This window comes from Glarea lozoyensis (genome assembly GCF_000409485.1).
Source record: "Glarea lozoyensis ATCC 20868 chromosome Unknown GLAREA16, whole genome shotgun sequence".
NCBI classification, from domain to species: domain Eukaryota; kingdom Fungi; phylum Ascomycota; class Leotiomycetes; order Helotiales; family Helotiaceae; genus Glarea; species Glarea lozoyensis.
The window spans coordinates 1,810,475-1,827,008 of NW_007360990.1; the positions used below are offsets into that span (position 1 = coordinate 1,810,475).

The following is a 16,534-nucleotide window of genomic DNA, read 5'->3' on the forward strand; positions in this document are numbered from 1 at the left end:
GCGGCCTTTCCAGATCTCAACCTGGTCATGCCAAATATGCATTACTTCAGCCAATCGTGTTACTTGGAGCCGTACATGAAAGTGTTCAGCACCGCCGGCATGGACCAGGGACAAATTGGGGAACTAACAAGTCGTGATTGGAGTAAGAAGAATGAAAAAGAAGTGGTGATGCGGACTGCGACTTTTGGGAAGCTCGTCCGGGAGATATCGATTTGTGCTAAGAGAAATGATTATAAGGCGGTGGATGAGGAGGGCGTGGAGGTGGTGCGGAAGGGGTTGGGTGATGATCTTGTGGTTCCGATGGGTTTGATTGCGGTTTTGAGAAGGCAGAAGGTGTTGGATAGTAAGAATGGGAAGGTTTATCCTTGTCAGAAGACGAAAGATGACGATTGATTTGGTTTGGAGTTTAGAGATTTTGGATTGTTTCGTGGATTTAGGAGGTGACACACTTTGTATGTATACATGTAATCTTGTGGTTGTTAATATTTGTCGCACTGTAAGAAATAATTAGACTTATTTTTTAATTGAGACACCTGTTCCATATCATGGATCTGACCTAATTCCCAGCAAAGTTCATGCTCATGAGATAATATAGTCACTCTGTCTTCAACTCCTGCATTGCAGATCGAGATCGTGAATAGTCACGACGGTCAGTCTCAAGAAGAAGCCGCACCTTATGTGCAATAACAAATATCAACTTATCATACCCACGAGAGAGTAAAACTAACAAACTCCGCAAATATCAAGTGCTATCCAAAAAACTGTTGTTGTCGTCGTCGTCCAAGCACGTCGTCGCTTCACTCTACCCCACAACGCTAGTGGCTAAATGTACGGCTCTAATCCAAGAAACGTCATTTCCACCGTCTCTAATATCCGGACAAGCTTTCTCCCCCATCTTTTCCAGGGGAATCTCGTCTTCGTTCCTGCGGCTCGCGGGGAAAGACGTTGACATGCACATACTGCTACGCAAATGGCTAACCGAACGACCATCACAGCCGTCGGATCAACGGATTATCCATCGTGAATCTCGCTTTTAGACTTCGTTCCTGCATTTAATCTATTTCAGCCTGTATCGCTGGGTCCGCTTTAACGATGTTCCTACCCCTCATCCATGAATGAGTGTTTCCGAGAGTGATGTTTAAAATGTTGCTGTTCCCAGGATAGTTTTATTTCGTGTTTTGCTTTCAGTTTATTTTCTTGTTGACAGAGGGATTCGTCATGGCGTCTCGATCGTATATCTTCATTTTATTGGCGTGCTTTCTGGCGCTTTTCATAGGTACGGATGCACGACCTTCAGTCCATTCAAAACGCCATCCGGGGAAGAACAGTAAATGGATTCCTACATGGGGGAGTATGCCGCAGCTTACGGAGCCTGCCAATCTTCCTCCAGCTCCATATGTGAGTTAACTGAAAAGCAAGACTCAATTGATACTGATGTTCTTAGAACCAAACCGGCGTAGTTTTCAAAGATTCAACAGTCCGTCAAACAATCCGCACAACCATCGGTGGTTCTCAAATACGTCTCCGCTTCTCAAATGCTTTCGGTCCAGTTGATCTCCCCATCACTGCGGTGACCGTCGCTCTGTCATCAAATACTACGGCTGGTGGAGAAAATGCTATTCAAACGAAGACGCTGAAAAGCGTGACGTTTAGCGGAAGCTCGAGTTTTGTCGTTCCACAGGGCGCGCTGGTGGTTTCGGATCCAATTGATTTTGCGGTGAAGCCATTGACTATTTTGACTATTACGATGTATCTTGCAGATGGACAACAGGGAAACTCAATTACCTCACATCCAGGAAGCCGAACGACTTCTTGGTTTGTACAGGGAAACCAAGTAACAGCAGCCTCATTAAGCGGACCATCACTTGCCAACGCTGCTCACTGTAATTCTACCTCACTTTCTTGAAGCAAATGCTGATGTGTCACAGGGTACTTCTTGAGTAACGTCGAAGTCGCTGTTTCTCAAAATGCAAAATCATTCATTTTGATTGGAGACTCCATAACCGACGGCCGCGGCTCAACCACAAACCTCAACAATCGATGGCCTGATCTTCTCGTTCCCCGACTTCTTTCCCGACCTCAGACTTCTCAGATTTCCGTTATAAACCAAGCCGCCGGCGGAAACCGCATCTTAAACGACGGACTGGGACCCAATACCCTCGCCCGTCTCGACCGCGACGTTCTCGCCCAAGGCGGCGTCGAATATGCCATGATCTTCGAAGGCGTCAACGACATCGGCACCGCTGCCACGGACGCGACTACGCAGAAAACAGTCGGTGATAGACTGATTTCTGCCTTCAAGCAAATTACCACGCGTCTGAGAACCGCGGATATAACTGTATACGCGGCGACGATCACACCTTTCTCTGCGCCGGCAAATTACACAGGCCAGCCATACAGCGACCCGGAACGCGAAAATACTCGTCAGAGAGTGAACAAATGGATTCGTGAAAGCGGGAATTTCGATGAGGTGGTTGATTTTGATGCGTTGTTGAGAGACGCCAAGATTCCAAGTCAGTTGGACGCGAGGTATAATTCGGGGGATTATTTACATCCGAATGTGGTTGGGTATCAGAGAATTGCGGATAAATTTCCGCTCGACATCTTTTAATAGGTGCAGAGGTTTGTAATTTGTGTTAGAGATGCGTTTGTGAGAGGTTTTGTTATCAAGATTAGGCGAATGCATACTACTTGCCTACTCAACTTCAACATTGGAGTGTGTATTTTGATTGGGATCATATGGGCGCGAAGGTTCGTTGGAGGAACCAGATGATGATCACCAAGGTGATATTCGTAATGAGTCGATCTCCGTGAGAGAGTTGCTTGTGAGTTTGGAAGTGGCAGGTAAAGCTAGCACGACTCATTCTCTGAATTCCAACGTTTGGTATCCTTCTTTAGAGCCAAACAGTCTTCAACTCATCTGACGTGAGATCATAAACCGCCCAGATCTTAACAAACTTTATCGGACTTGGTCAAGAACACAAACAAACAAGAATTCCAAACGATAGTTGCAAGGCCTATAATTCGAATTAGAATGTTTAAGTGGGTTGGGTAACACCGAAGAAAATAGTAGGATGTAACGTGAGTTTTGAACGTACAGTGGAGAAGTCCAGCACTTGACTGGGATACTTGAGAAAGTTGTGTAATAGTCAAGAAAATAGTTGGAGATTAGGTGAGTTATTTTGAAATAGCAATAGAAATTAAGTTTTCAAATCTGGATTGGATTATTCAAGAGGTTGTGTAACATCTAAGAAAACAATTTGAAGTTAGTTTCATTATCGTAAGCACTATAGTAACCATCATCTAGTTGTCCATTATAAAGAAGCTTTTGGAATTTTAGTCATGTCGAATTCATAGCTTAGAGAACTTGTCAGTTGACTAATTCAGTCACGAAACACGGATAAGAATTACATCCTAAAATCTGACAATATCTCTCGACAATAGATCAAGACTCTAATCCCTCCAAACCCAATCTCCCCTCCCAAACCTCAACTCCTCATAACATAATGTAATTAGTACCTTTGCCCTACCTACTCCACCCAATCCCGTCCTTCCCAAACAAGACAAAATTGGCAAAACGCTTAGCACTATACTATAACAGAAGGTATTCCCATCCAAAGAACTTCCATACTTAGCAACTCACACGCAGATCTCCCATGCCCAGAAAATGGCCTTGGACGTGCTATGGGATTTGAGTGAGGGACGACGCCGAGTGGTCAGCCTTATTCAAGCTTCGCTTATCTGGGGCGTATCTCCGCAGCCAAGCTGGATGGCATAGCTTAGGTGTGAGGCTTGTGACGGGTGATTGATAAGGCGACATGAACTGCTTTTGGAAGTTAGAGGTGGTAGTTTTTCTTGGTAGTTAGGTGGAAAGCTGATGAGTGGTGTTGAGAAATGGATTGGGAAAGTAGGTAAAGTCAAAGGCTTGAAGTTAGGTTTGTGGTTCTTGGCTTAAAGAGAAAGTTTTCCAATAATGTGATTTGGATTTGTTTCATATTGATGGCTGTTCATTTCATTGGCAGGATGTGAGATATTCATCACCTACCTATATCAGAACTTGAAATTCCACGTATGCTGCACAAATCACTTGATCTACCTCGCCAATCTACAACACCACCAAAAAATCCGCCCCAAATAATCTCAAAAACAAACCCTAATAATGGCTCACAACCGCCACACCCAGACGGCAATACTCCACCCCACCCTCCCCCTCTCCACCAATAAAGCTGCACAACATCCCCTAGCTTCGGCAGCCGGTAAAAACCCCAAGACCTCCCGCGCCAGCACTACCGGATAGCATCTACCAGATAGTCAGGAGACAAGACAATGCCAATCCTGACGATTCCCATCATAGCGCGATAAGCAAACGCGTTAGGATGGGGATCGACCAACTCCCGTGGCCCCCTCCCCCTTGGCAGCACCCGCTAAGCGAGATCTGATTTGCTGCGTCGTTTGCTTGGTATGAACCCTCGATTCGCGATGCATATCGGGATGAGCCTCCTTCCTAATCTGAGTGGCCAGGAACCACGGTCTGAAAGCTTGCCTTCCTGGTCATAAGGGCCCGATGGGCGATGGCGCAATGCCATTTGTGCTGTGCGGCTTCGTCGGGTGAGGCTTGACCTTCCAGATCGGTGGCACACACTCCGGGCAAGTTCGTCGAAATGGACTTGTCTGGTGTATTCTGGACGAACGGGAGAGAAGTATGGTAATGGGAGGAAGATTTATGGATTTGAGTTTGTAGGTGTATAAAGAGAACGGAATATCTCTTCGATAACCTCATCATCAGCGTCATCTCACCTCATCTCATCACCTCAACATCTCGTCTTCAAAATGGTTTCCATCAAGTCCCTCCTCGTCTGGGCCGCCGCCGTCCTGCCTTTCGTTGCAGCAGTCCCAGTCGACCATCCAGGTTTCCTCAAGATCCGCGCGTTGGAAGACACCGCAGAAGTCATCCCAGGGAAATACATCGTCGTCTTCGAACCCTCCGTCAGCGCCGAAGTCGTGGCCGCCCACGAGGAAAGCCTCGTCAAGATGCGCAAACGCGACATCATCGCCGACGTCGAGAACACTTACTCCGTTGAGGATTTCAAGGGTTACTCCATCTCCACCGACGAGGCTACGATCGCTGAGATTGCTGCTTCGCCTGAGGTACGCCCCCCCCTTTAACTCGCTTATTCAATGTGCATGAACTGATGATTGTAGGTCGCTTTCGTAGAGCCAGATCAGATGATGTACACTTCCGCCCTACGCACCCAGACCGGCGCCACTTGGGGTCTAGGACGTATCTCGCACCGCGCTCCTGGTACTACTACCTACATCTATGACAGCACTGCCGGCGCCGGAACCCGCGTCTACGTCGTCGACACCGGTATCCGAACCACCCACTCTGTACGTCCTCTTCCCTCTCCCATCCCGTCGCTCTACTGACAAAAACAGCAATTCGGCGGCCGTGCCATCGCAGGTGCAAACTTCATCACCACTGAATCTGCCACCGACGGAAACGGCCACGGCACGCACTGCGCCGGTACCATCGGTGGTTCAACTTATGGAGTCGCCAAAGCTGCCACCATCGTCGCCGTCAAGGTCCTCAGCTCTTCTGGTTCAGGCTCCAACTCCGGTGTCATCGCCGGCATGAACTGGGTCGCTTCGAACGCACAATCCCTCGGTGTATCCCGTAAATCCGTGATGAGCATGTCCCTTGGTGGAGGCTACAGTGCCGCGACCAACAACGCTGTGAACGCTGTGTACAACTCTGGTGTCACCGTAGTCGTTGCCGCTGGAAACGAGAACCAGCTTGCGAGCAATGTCAGCCCGGCTAGTGCTGCGTTGGCGATTACGGTTGGCTCCATTGGACAGACTGATGCGCGATCTAGTTTCAGTAACTATGGTGCTGCTGTTGATGTCTTCGCGCCTGGTGCGGGTGTGTTGAGCTCGTATGCTACTTCTGATACTGCTACTGCTACGTTGAGCGGGACTTCAATGGGTAAGTAATCCCAACTCGGCATCACACAAATGAGTACCAATGCTAACACAACCCAGCCTGCCCTCACGTCGCTGGTCTCGCCGCCTACCTCATCGGTCTTGAGGGTCTTGCATCCCCAGCGGCCGTCACTTCTCGCATCAAGGCTCTTGCTACCACTGGTCGTGTTACCGACTTGCAGGGTAGCCCCAACCTTATCGCCTACAACGGTAACGGTGCCTAAGCGTTGAAGTTATGTGCTTGGTTGGATATCTTGTGACGAGTTATGAGAAATGAAAATAAGAGGCTATGAGGGCGCACGGTTGATGAGCAGTACTGGTTATGAGAGAAGCGTGTCATGCAAGTTGCAATCCGGTTTGTAAGGTGTAGTTAGAAAATAAAAGGCCAATGCTGAGCAAAGAAAAGTCTTCGTCATTAATATGCATGTGCTTCGAAACCTCAAATCTTATGAAAGGTTACGAGGAAATGAAAACGCGAGAACAAGAGGGTATCGGATGTTATGAGCAGCACTAGTTACGAGAGAAACGTCTTATACATATGGCAATCCACCTTATAAGGTGCATTTAGCAAATAAAAAGCCATCATTGAGAATTTGTTAAAAGAAAAAGTCATTCCTCCTTGACATGTACTTACTTCAAAATCACAAATCTTATCAAAAGTTATGAGGAAATAGAATGAAAATCAAAGGATACGTGGTGTTGTGAGTGAAGCGTACATGCAAGTGGAAATCTGCCTTATTAGATGTAGTCAGCAAACGAGAAGCCAATGCTAGGAATTGGTGATGACATAAAAAGTCTCTCTCTGTGATATGTTTGTGATCATAGTGAAGTGAGATACGCAAGTGAGGAGTTGTGGGAATAGTGTCTGACGCTTAGCGCTCACGGCGAGGAGCAAAACTTGCAATCCCATCGACATGCTACTGATGGTATCAGCTGAGGGTTGAAATGACAGAGAAGAACTCTAAAAGCTCGGAGCGAAGTGGCTATGAGCCGGATGTGAGCACAGATAACTGTAATCTAAGAGTGGAAATCAACACAAAGAAAGGGGGCCACAGAGATAATTTCCATTCGCCACTATGCACGCTAAATATGTCACACTACTAACGAAAGAATAGGTAGAGAGGAAAGTGAGCCCCTTCACACAACCGGTAACCACAAAAGCCAACCTGCTCTAAATCAATGCCCCTAAGAAGTAGCCCGTAGACTAACCCCAACGCTCCGAAGTAAATGTATATGAAAATAAATCCTTCGCCCTAAACGCCAATTTCAATGCTCTAATGCGTACTTCTCGCAATAACCTCACATGGCAGCCCGAAGGTCGGCCCATTCCTTGCTGCCTAATCCCCAGATGGTGATTTCTCCGTCCGTTCCCTGCCATGTACGGACCACCCAGAATGCCAAACCACCTATTAGACCTACACCACTAAGAAGTCGGACGGCTAACCATCCACGTCTTTTCATCTCTGCGTTGAGTTGCAGTAAGCCCAGCGGGTCATATCTATCGATGCCGTCGTACATCTTATAACTCTTTCTGGAAGAGGACTCATTCTTGACTAGCGTTAACGAGTAGTCGCCATCTCGCTTGCGGGCTTCAGAAATTGGAACAAGAGTACCATCCTGAACGCACTCTCCAAGTCTCTCGGTAAGCCACACAGCTCTCTCATTGCGTGCTAACTCCTCAAATCTATCCCTTTCATTCTGGAGACTTCTCTGCAAATCAGCTGCCCAATTTGCAAGTCGGACCTGGGCAATTTTCTCCTCCCTCTGGGTGTGATCTGTTATACGTGCTAATGCATACGATGTCGTTGCGCCGACTGGAGCAGTGAGCACCTGGGATGAAGACAGTGATGCTGGCCGTAATGGAGAATAAAGTGACTGTGGCCTCTGAAGTGGAGCATTCGACTTGCGCCACTGGACGAATTTCTTCGCTGCCGAGTGACGGAGCCAAGAGACACTGGATGATTCGAATATTTGCGATACAAGGGCGGCTAACTCTGATTGAACCAGGGGCGAAACGTAATCAGGAGACATTAGTAGACTTGCGTCCATGTTCTCGTGGTCTTTGGAGGTTGCAGTGGAAATAGCGTAAGGTGAAGTGAGCTGTGGAGTATTTTCTTGTGCAGAAGCGATGAAGTTGAATGGATAGATATTAGCTTCGTGGAGTGTGCTGATAATTTTCTCTTTCATCAGAGAAAGGTCATCGGGTGAAATCAGATCCGATCGAGCAATAAGGGGAACAATATTGGTGAGTTGTGACAACCGACGGAGATATTCAATGTCTACTGGTTTGATATCTATCATTATTAGTATCAGATAATTTCAATAAGAGCGTCGACTAACCTTGATGTATGACATATAACACCAAGTCAACTTGAGATCCACCATTACCACCTAGCATGCTAATCATGTCGTATTCAGACAGATTGTCTAACGAGATTGCTTTTCTCAGATGTGACTCGAGATATTCTATTACTGGGGTTATGCATTCCATACACTGTTTTTTGTTAGCGTACAAAATAACGCGGAATATGAGTAAACTTACCGAATTCTTGTTACCATATCCAGGGGTATCAACAAAGCACATGTTTCTTTCTAGTACCGAATCACCCATGCTCTTTCGTCTGCGAAGAATTTTGCTCTCTTCTAAGTCTGACCACCATTCTGGATATGCTCTTGTACTGGCGTATATCTCGGTGATCTGCGTGGTAGATCCTAACTCCGCAGATGCACTTCTAGATTTTGATCTGAGACTCTTCCGACTAGGTTGAGTAGTTTGTACATTATTCGAGATCGGGTCGACATGAACAATGTCCTCGCATATCTGGACAATGGCTTTGATCAAGGAAGTTTTACCAACACCTGTGCAATGTCAGTCATGGTCCGCATCGAAGTATACGCCCACTTACCAGAATCACCGGCAATCATAACCTTCAGTCTACCCATATTCTTCCCGCGCTCTGTGAACGGCCTCCTGCTGGGCATTTTAATACTCGGCATAACCAACTGCGGCGCACTTCCACTATCCATCATCTCCCCGCCGATACCTCGTTCCTCGTCGCCGCTCGAGACGACGGCTTGGCTAGCGACATCATCCATGTATGATCCGGCATCTGAATTCCTTCGAGAGTCCGGACTGCTGAGAAGTGACTCGGGCGCTGCGGAATTATATGACAATGGGGTATATGGCCGAGATATATTTGTTTGGGAAGGTCGGCGTTGATAGTCCGGGGAGGTGTTTCTGCTGATGCTCGCAGATGATTTGAACGAGGGGCTCATGCAATCTGTCAGATCTTCTTCTGATTTCCGTGTACTTGACTTTAGATTGTTCTTCCAATTCTGACGGGCTCTTCGTAGTTTAAGCTTTTCCTCATCTTGATCGTCACCACTATCTTGAACTGGAGCCAGGGAGCCTATCGTGCTCTCCAGACTCTCCACCCCATACATGCTGTTTTTCGCCGTATCTCTGTGTTTAGAAATCAAAGAAGAAGTGGGTGGGACGCTCTGCGAAGACTCGAGATCTTTCTCGTCTGCGATGAAGTATGTCATCTGCGGTTGTTGACTTCGACCGACCATAGGAGTGGCATCGTTATCGGCGAAGCTGGTACTCCGCGATCTTGCCATAAAGGCATCGTCGCCCGGAAGAGGTCGCATGATTGGAGGGGAGGCTGCTCTTGATGGTACGAACGAGTGTGAATCTTGATATCATACTCAGAGAAAATAGATAAAGGTATTCAGAGTCTCATTTGCTTTGAGGTTGTTGTGGAACTTAAAGGTGTCTTACCTATTCGGACCCTGCGTGGAGCACCTCGACACTCCGTACCCCGCGACCGCGGCACGAGCCTATCAGACTTGAGATAAGCATAGTTGTGTTGGTGCCTCACACCCAAGGCATGACACTATTCACAGCTCAGGCATTCACGACCCTCCGCTCAGCCCCACGTCCACCCTTCGGCGCAAGAGGGGAAGCGCTTTCTGGCCCAATCGAAGACTCCAACGCAACCACTTTGCAGGATCGGCGCCTTCGACTCAATTTACGCAGTCGCGAGTAGTCTTCGGGATCCCTTGACCTTTTCTTGTCTTGCAGGAAGCATCTCAGCTGCTTCTTCTGCTTCCCTCTCGCAACAACGGCGTCAACATACGGGTCAAACGACGCGTTCGCTATTATTAAGGCTCTTTGCACTCCAGCGTCGTTACTCTTCGATCCGGCGTATACCACAAGACAACGACCGTCTCCTACTCCTCCATACCGAACATTTCCTCCCTCCCCGACAGCGCAAAGACTACATCCTTCTCTTCCAAGCACCATCAGCGTACAGAATCTAGATCCCGAGCCATCCACCTTCAATATGGACAAACGACACCCGAGCTCTTTCCAGCAGCTGGAGAAGCTGGGAGAAGGAACATATGCTACGGTAAGTTCATATTATAATAAAATCCGGCGCTTTCTTTATATACTTCGGGCGTGGACTAAAGGCTCTCGCTGGCTTGATCATGGCGAGCGGCGACATGACTACGTTATAATACGCAGGAGAATACAATTCTGACGGAGTCATAGGTTTTCAAAGGAAGGAATAGGCAGACTGGAGAGTTGGTGGCACTAAAAGAAATCCACCTGGACTCTGAAGAAGGAACACCGTCGACAGCTATCCGCGAGATCTCGTTGATGAAGGAACTGAAGCACGAAAACATCGTCAGCCTTCATGATGTTATTCATACCGAGAATAAGTTAATGCTAGTTTTCGAGCATATGGATAAAGATTTGAAAAAGTACATGGACACCCAAGGCGACCGAGGAGCGTTGAACCCCGTCACGATCAAGTCTTTCATGCACCAGCTGCTTCTAGGTATCGATTTCTGCCATACCAATCGAGTTCTACACAGAGATTTGAAGCCTCAAAATCTTCTGATTAATACCAAAGGACAATTGAAGCTTGCAGATTTCGGTCTTGCCAGAGCTTTCGGTATTCCAGTCAACACATTCTCGAATGAGGTCGTCACTCTATGGTACAGAGCGCCAGACGTTCTTCTTGGAAGTCGAACGTACAGTACTAGCATTGACATCTGGTCTGCGGGATGTATTATGGCGGAGATGTATACGGGACGACCACTTTTCCCAGGTACTACCAACGAAGACCAACTTGTCCGTATTTTCCGCATTATGGGTACACCTTCCGAACGTACATGGCCAGGAATTTCCTCATATACCGAGTACAAAACGAATTTCCAGATGTACGCTACTCAAGATCTCCGAGTCATCCTTCCACAGATTGACCCATCTGGAATCGACCTCTTGCAACGTATGCTCCAGCTACGACCCGAACTACGTATCTCAGCAGCTGATGCGCTAAACCATCCATGGTTCAACGATGTAATTCCACAAATGCGACAGCAACCCCCTCAACAAATTCCGGGTCAAATGCCAATCCAACAACGAGGTTATGCGCAGCATCCAGTAAATATGGTCGCACCAGGCGGATATGACGGATACTAATTATTACTTTTGGACCGGAAATGGATGCTAGGTTTTTACTGATGATGGAATTATGATACCTCGAGACGTGCATGCGTGTATTGCATTGGGTCGGAGTTCATGGGATAAGGCTGAGTTATGGATGGACATGGAAATAGCGTGCGTTTTTCTTGAAGTGCTTTTTGGGGTGGATTGGGTTAGTTGATAATGATCATATTGATTTTACAGTTGAACTTCAGGGATTCCATTGCTCATCCGATTTGATGTACCCTCAAGTGAGGTAAAGGCTTGTTTGCCTGATATTTCATGGAGTTTCTTGCCTGAGTTAATGCTCATCTGCCTTCTTTGCTTTATTATTACACTCGCAAAATCCAAGCACAATCGAATTGACAAGTTCTGTTTGTCAAATGTTTGTTGCAATTTTCCGTATTATATTATCTGATCATCACCTCCTTGTGGCTTTACGGGACAAATTACTCCTCATGGACTACCGCGAACAGTATTCCCGATTCCATTTCTCAGGCTGTGGGAGAGTCGTGAGTCATATATGTATATCAGGTCCAGACTTGAACAGATCTGCGGACCTCATTGTTGTTCATCAATACCCTTCATGCCTCCGTCGGCAGAAATCAAGAGCACGATTCATTTTCCAGTGGCTTTTGTTTTTGATCTCGATCATTTATCTGCCTATTCTTTTCGTTGGGAACTGCCTCACCAACGGAATCGTTTCATCTGTACGTATTGCTAAGGGGTTTCACGTGATGGGGTTTGGATCTGACCAATCGATCTTTCTGTACCAGCCGTTTTTAAGTATCTACTACGCCGCTGCATTGTGCGGGGCGGGTGTTAGGCAGACTCGGTAGTTAAGTTTGGTGGGGTTTGGCTTTCGTATAGAGTGTAGAGGTAGGTACATTTCAAGTTGTTAAATTTCTTTCTGGTCATATCTTTACGTCTATCCTCGTTCCTTGGTTCAAACTTTACACTCATCCTTTTCAAACAAACCGGAGATGGGAAATATCCAACATACTTCCTTCTTCCTCTCATCTGAACTCTGATTTCAACCAAGATAAAAATATGTTTGAAACAGTCCTCACAGCGACATTTGCCCTCCTGAGTGCTTTTGTGCCTAGTAACATCCCAAGAATACAAGATGCGCCAGTGTGTAGAGATTGTATACCAAGAGAAAGAATCTTGGCGCCGGGGATTGGTGTCGATTTGACTCGCACTTATGGGTATGCTCTGGTTTGAATACATGAAACTGAAGAATAGCTAACAAAATCCAGCACCGTAGCAATCCGCTACCACAATCTCACAACCATCTCCGTCGGCCGAGTCAGTCCCTTCCCTTCCCTAACGCCCCTGAGAATATATCCTAACACATCCCAGATCAACGGCACCACATCATACATCGACATGATGACCCGCGCCATGCTTGACCCCGATGACACCTCCTCTCTCGCCATCACATCATCCCAGGATACCAAAACCCTCTCGGAAATGCTCTATCAACTCCACCTCCTCGCCGCCCTCTCCTCCCCAGTCCCGGTCCTGAATGAAATTTTACTCTCGCACCCATACACGCCCAGTTTCACCGACGAACACTATGCTGAGGCGTTCGCCCTCGCGGACCTGAAGCCCGTGACTCCAACCCACGACATCTGGCCGCATACCAGTCAACTCACCACTGCCTTTGCCGGCGCCGGTTATGGGCTTTGTACTGCCTGGGCTAATATCAGCAAGTGTAGAGAACAAGAAGAGGAGATGAAGATCAAGAGCGTTTTGATTGTGGAGTTTTCGGATGATGTACTCCTAGTAGGCTGGTTCTGGGCCCAAGGGTGGTGGGACGCGTATTTTGATACTGTGGAGAAGTGGGAGGAATACGGTTTTAAGGGCTCGAAGGGGGAAGATTGGGACGGTGTTAGGGAGAGGATTAGGGGGGTTATGGATGGGAGGGGCAGGGGGAAGCCGGATGTGGTTGTTTTGTATGGGGAGAGGGTGAATGAGGAAGGGTTTTTAGACGCGTTGGAAAGGGCGTTAGGGGGAAGTATTAAGGTGATTCGGGGGTTGGATGGGGAAGGAAAAGGGGAGGGTGTAAGGGGGCTCGATCCTGTGATGGTTAATGCGCGGGGAGCGGCGGAGTTGGCGAAGAGAGGACAGGGGGCGCCGAGGGGTTGTGTGGAGGTGGGGTGTGGGAATCGGAGGGGGGGTGAGGATGGGGTGGGTGGTGAAGTGTTGAGGGAGGTGCGGGGGATGGTAAGGGTGATAGGTAAGGGGAAGGGTAAGCAGGTGGTCTTTTAATCAGATTTGGCTGGGATGGGAATTATGTGAGTGTGCAATTTGCGTTTTATACAGGAGGTTGGTGATGACTCTTAAAATCGACAGAGTTTCACAATTAAGTGAGTAATTCTCATGCACATTTTATGACGACCAATGACTTTTGCTCTTTTCAGTGTAATGAATGTTTTCCTGGTAAGATGCCAAGCAATTCTAGGCAGGTAGGCAGGTGTGGGTTTGTCCTACTGTACGTAGATAGGTATGTAACAGCAGGTTGTTGGACTTATTTCCTTGTCCTACCGTTCGATGCCAAGCAATTTTAGGCACTGTAGGCAGGTATGGGGCCGATCTGTCTGTACTTAGGCATGGATGCATTTTCAGTACTCTATATCTTCAGATGTCCCCAAGTCATAGTGACTTTCCTATTTATCATTTCAATCATTTGTCACCTTCGAAGTCGTCTAATTACTCCCGCTGTTAGTATATTTTAACTACTGGTCACCAATCGATTTCTACTATCGTGTATTCAGAAGAACAATGGCACGTACCACGCCCATCTCAACAACAGGTAAAGATACCCGCAAAATCTTGTCTCCATTTCAAGCCAGCTGACAATGAATATGAAGATGATAGCTCTGAAAGCGAGGAAGAGCTAGAAGAGACTGAGTCAGTCAATATAGATACGGCAGCAGTCTTGGAAGGTGTCGATGTCACTCCCCTGTCATTGAACACCGATGGAGCCGCCGAGGCTCTTAAACTGGGTTACTCCTCCAAGCTCATCAGCAACTGGTACCAACACACCTGCGAATACGACTCTTGCCAGTCCCGATGGAGCGAATTCGCGGTTGTCGATGACGAGGAAGCAGACTTGATGAAGAGAAGCAACTTGGTTCCCATTGTTCATCGTCATGTCTATGAAAACAAGCACTGGATCACCACCTCTATCACTATTCAAGATGTCGCCATGCGCAAGGTTTTGACTGAAGTCTTGAACAAGTATCAGGACTTGGACATGGAGCTTGAGAATTGGACCTTTACACCCCCGTTCATGCCTCTAGTTCATCGATGGGATGTCTTGAAGAACTTCCAAAGTGCCACGATGGAGGATTACTTACAGAGGGCCGCTTCGGCTTTGCTTGCTTTCCTTTCGCCAATCATTGCCTCCTCGATCATCTCGCTTAACGCGACGAAGAAGACTGGTAAAGTCAGCTTTGCAAACGTGTGGCAGATCTTCCCACCCAGTGCATTTGTTCTAACTAAATTCTTTGGAGTCGACACCATCTGCCGCGTCTTGAAGTATAAGAAACGAGAAGCGGATCGGTGTAACCCTGAACGTTGGGTCATTGACATGGAGTATATTGATTGGAATGGCGAGAATAGCGGGTATACTACAACCACTCTCAGCATCTGCGAATTCGACGGGCTTCGCCGCGTCACTGGTCTTCCTGTCTTTCCGATTTCATTCTTAACGGACATCGAAGCGACCAAGTCAGCCATGATCGAACGTGGAAGAAAGTTTGAGCGTCTACGTGGGTATAAATTCATGATCAGCAACGGTACCAAGATCCTTTTGGAGACAGAGAAGCCAGAACAGAGGCCAGTAGCTGGAAAAGTTTGTGTTGACGCATACGCATATTATCGCAGTTGCAATATCGTCAAACCTGTCTTACGACCTTTGAAACCGGAAGTTGACGAAGATTCCGGGGAAGACATCGTTGAAGACGGTGAGCAGTCAGATACACAATATGAATCCAAGTTCACTGTCGCTCCTGTAGAGGTAGCATCTACTGCTAAGGGTCCCGCGGAGAGGACAGAAGACCTTAGTCCTCTCACGGAAGAGCAAGCTATGATGGCCACTCCCTGGCTGAAGGGCTTTGATCTCAAGTCCAAGGATTGGTGCGAACTCAAGGTTGAGGATCTGAAGGAGATGACTTGGAACGATGAAGCGTTCGAGAAACTTGTTCTTCCTAGTGGTGAGAAGGATCTTGCGTGGGCGTTTGTGGAGAATAAGAGTATTTGTACAACCGAGTTTGATGATTTCATCCCTGATAAGGGTCGTGGACTTATTATTCTCATGTTTGGTCCCCCAGGGTAAGCTTCTTATTCCATTATACTGCATACAACAAGTTCCATGTTAACCAAAAACAGTGTTGGCAAAACATTCACAGCCGAAGCAGTCGCCGAACGCTCTCGAGTCCCTCTCTACTCAATATCCGCCGGCGACCTTGGAATCCAGCCCTCCGAAGTCGAAAAAGCCTTAGAGCGTGCCCTCGAACTCTGTCGCATGTGGAACGCCATGCTTCTCCTCGACGAAGCCGACGTCTTCCTAGGTTCCCGCACCAACGAATCCCTCGCGCGCAACGAACTCGTCTCTATCTTCCTCACAAAGCTGGAATACTACCAAGGCATCCTCTTCCTGACCACAAACCGCATCTCCTCCATCGACCACGCGTTCCAGAGCCGCGTCGACCTGTTCTTACCCTATCATGACCTGAGCGTCGCGGCGAGAGCCACGGTCTGGGAGAACTTTATTGAGAAAGCGGGACGACATAAGTTTGATTTTGAGACTGGAGGGGAGGCCGTGGCTAGGTTGGCGGAGTTGAAGTTGAATGGCAGGGAGATTAAAAATTTGATTAAGAGTGCGCAGCTTTTGAGTGCGAAGAGCGGAGCGAAGGTTACGATGGAGAGGCTTTATATGCTGGCTGATAAGCGAGTTCAGGCTTTGGGAATGCTAGATTGTTGAAATTATGGTTGGAGCTGCAGGCAAGAATTTCGATTTGTAGTTTTCCCTTTCCTATCAAGTATGCCAAA

At 47.6% G+C, this 16,534-nt stretch overlaps 6 protein-coding genes across 6 annotated transcripts; 5 read left to right on the forward strand and 1 right to left on the reverse strand.

Annotated features, from left to right (window-relative positions):
• Positions 1 to 36: 36 nt before the first annotated feature.
• Positions 37 to 393, forward strand: GLAREA_07862 (uncharacterized protein; the record flags this gene model as incomplete). Its single annotated transcript, XM_008082549.1, has 1 exon — positions 37 to 393. One exon carries the CDS (start codon positions 37 to 39, stop codon positions 391 to 393), a length of 357 nt encoding a protein of 118 aa, XP_008080740.1.
• Positions 394 to 1,218: 825 nt separating this feature from the next.
• Positions 1,219 to 2,611, forward strand: GLAREA_07863 (SGNH hydrolase; the record flags this gene model as incomplete). Its single annotated transcript, XM_008082550.1, has 3 exons — positions 1,219 to 1,398; positions 1,445 to 1,883; positions 1,929 to 2,611. 3 exons carry the CDS (start codon positions 1,219 to 1,221, stop codon positions 2,609 to 2,611), a joined length of 1,302 nt encoding a protein of 433 aa, XP_008080741.1.
• Positions 2,612 to 4,830: 2,219 nt separating this feature from the next.
• GLAREA_07864 (Subtilisin-like protein) lies at positions 4,831 to 6,203 on the forward strand (the record flags this gene model as incomplete). The annotated part of the gene is made up of 4 exons (XM_008082551.1): positions 4,831 to 5,148; positions 5,203 to 5,388; positions 5,437 to 5,983; positions 6,040 to 6,203. 4 exons carry the CDS (start codon positions 4,831 to 4,833, stop codon positions 6,201 to 6,203), a joined length of 1,215 nt encoding a protein of 404 aa, XP_008080742.1.
• A 1,075-nt stretch (positions 6,204 to 7,278) lies between these two features.
• Positions 7,279 to 9,630, reverse strand: GLAREA_07865 (P-loop containing nucleoside triphosphate hydrolase; the record flags this gene model as incomplete). Its single annotated transcript, XM_008082552.1, has 4 exons — positions 7,279 to 8,273; positions 8,320 to 8,473; positions 8,522 to 8,838; positions 8,886 to 9,630. 4 exons carry the CDS (start codon positions 9,628 to 9,630, stop codon positions 7,279 to 7,281), a joined length of 2,211 nt encoding a protein of 736 aa, XP_008080743.1.
• Positions 9,631 to 10,325: 695 nt separating this feature from the next.
• On the forward strand, positions 10,326 to 11,470 carry GLAREA_07866 (Protein kinase-like (PK-like); the record flags this gene model as incomplete). Its single annotated transcript, XM_008082553.1, has 2 exons — positions 10,326 to 10,391; positions 10,535 to 11,470. The coding sequence occupies 2 exons, from the start codon at positions 10,326 to 10,328 to the stop codon at positions 11,468 to 11,470; spliced, it is 1,002 nt and encodes a 333-aa protein (XP_008080744.1).
• Positions 11,471 to 12,523: 1,053 nt separating this feature from the next.
• On the forward strand, positions 12,524 to 16,466 carry GLAREA_07867 (P-loop containing nucleoside triphosphate hydrolase; the record flags this gene model as incomplete). The annotated part of the gene is made up of 5 exons (XM_008082554.1): positions 12,524 to 12,681; positions 12,733 to 12,781; positions 12,836 to 13,702; positions 14,205 to 15,814; positions 15,872 to 16,466. The coding sequence occupies 5 exons, from the start codon at positions 12,524 to 12,526 to the stop codon at positions 16,464 to 16,466; spliced, it is 3,279 nt and encodes a 1,092-aa protein (XP_008080745.1).
• Between the last annotated feature and the right edge of the window lie 68 nt (positions 16,467 to 16,534).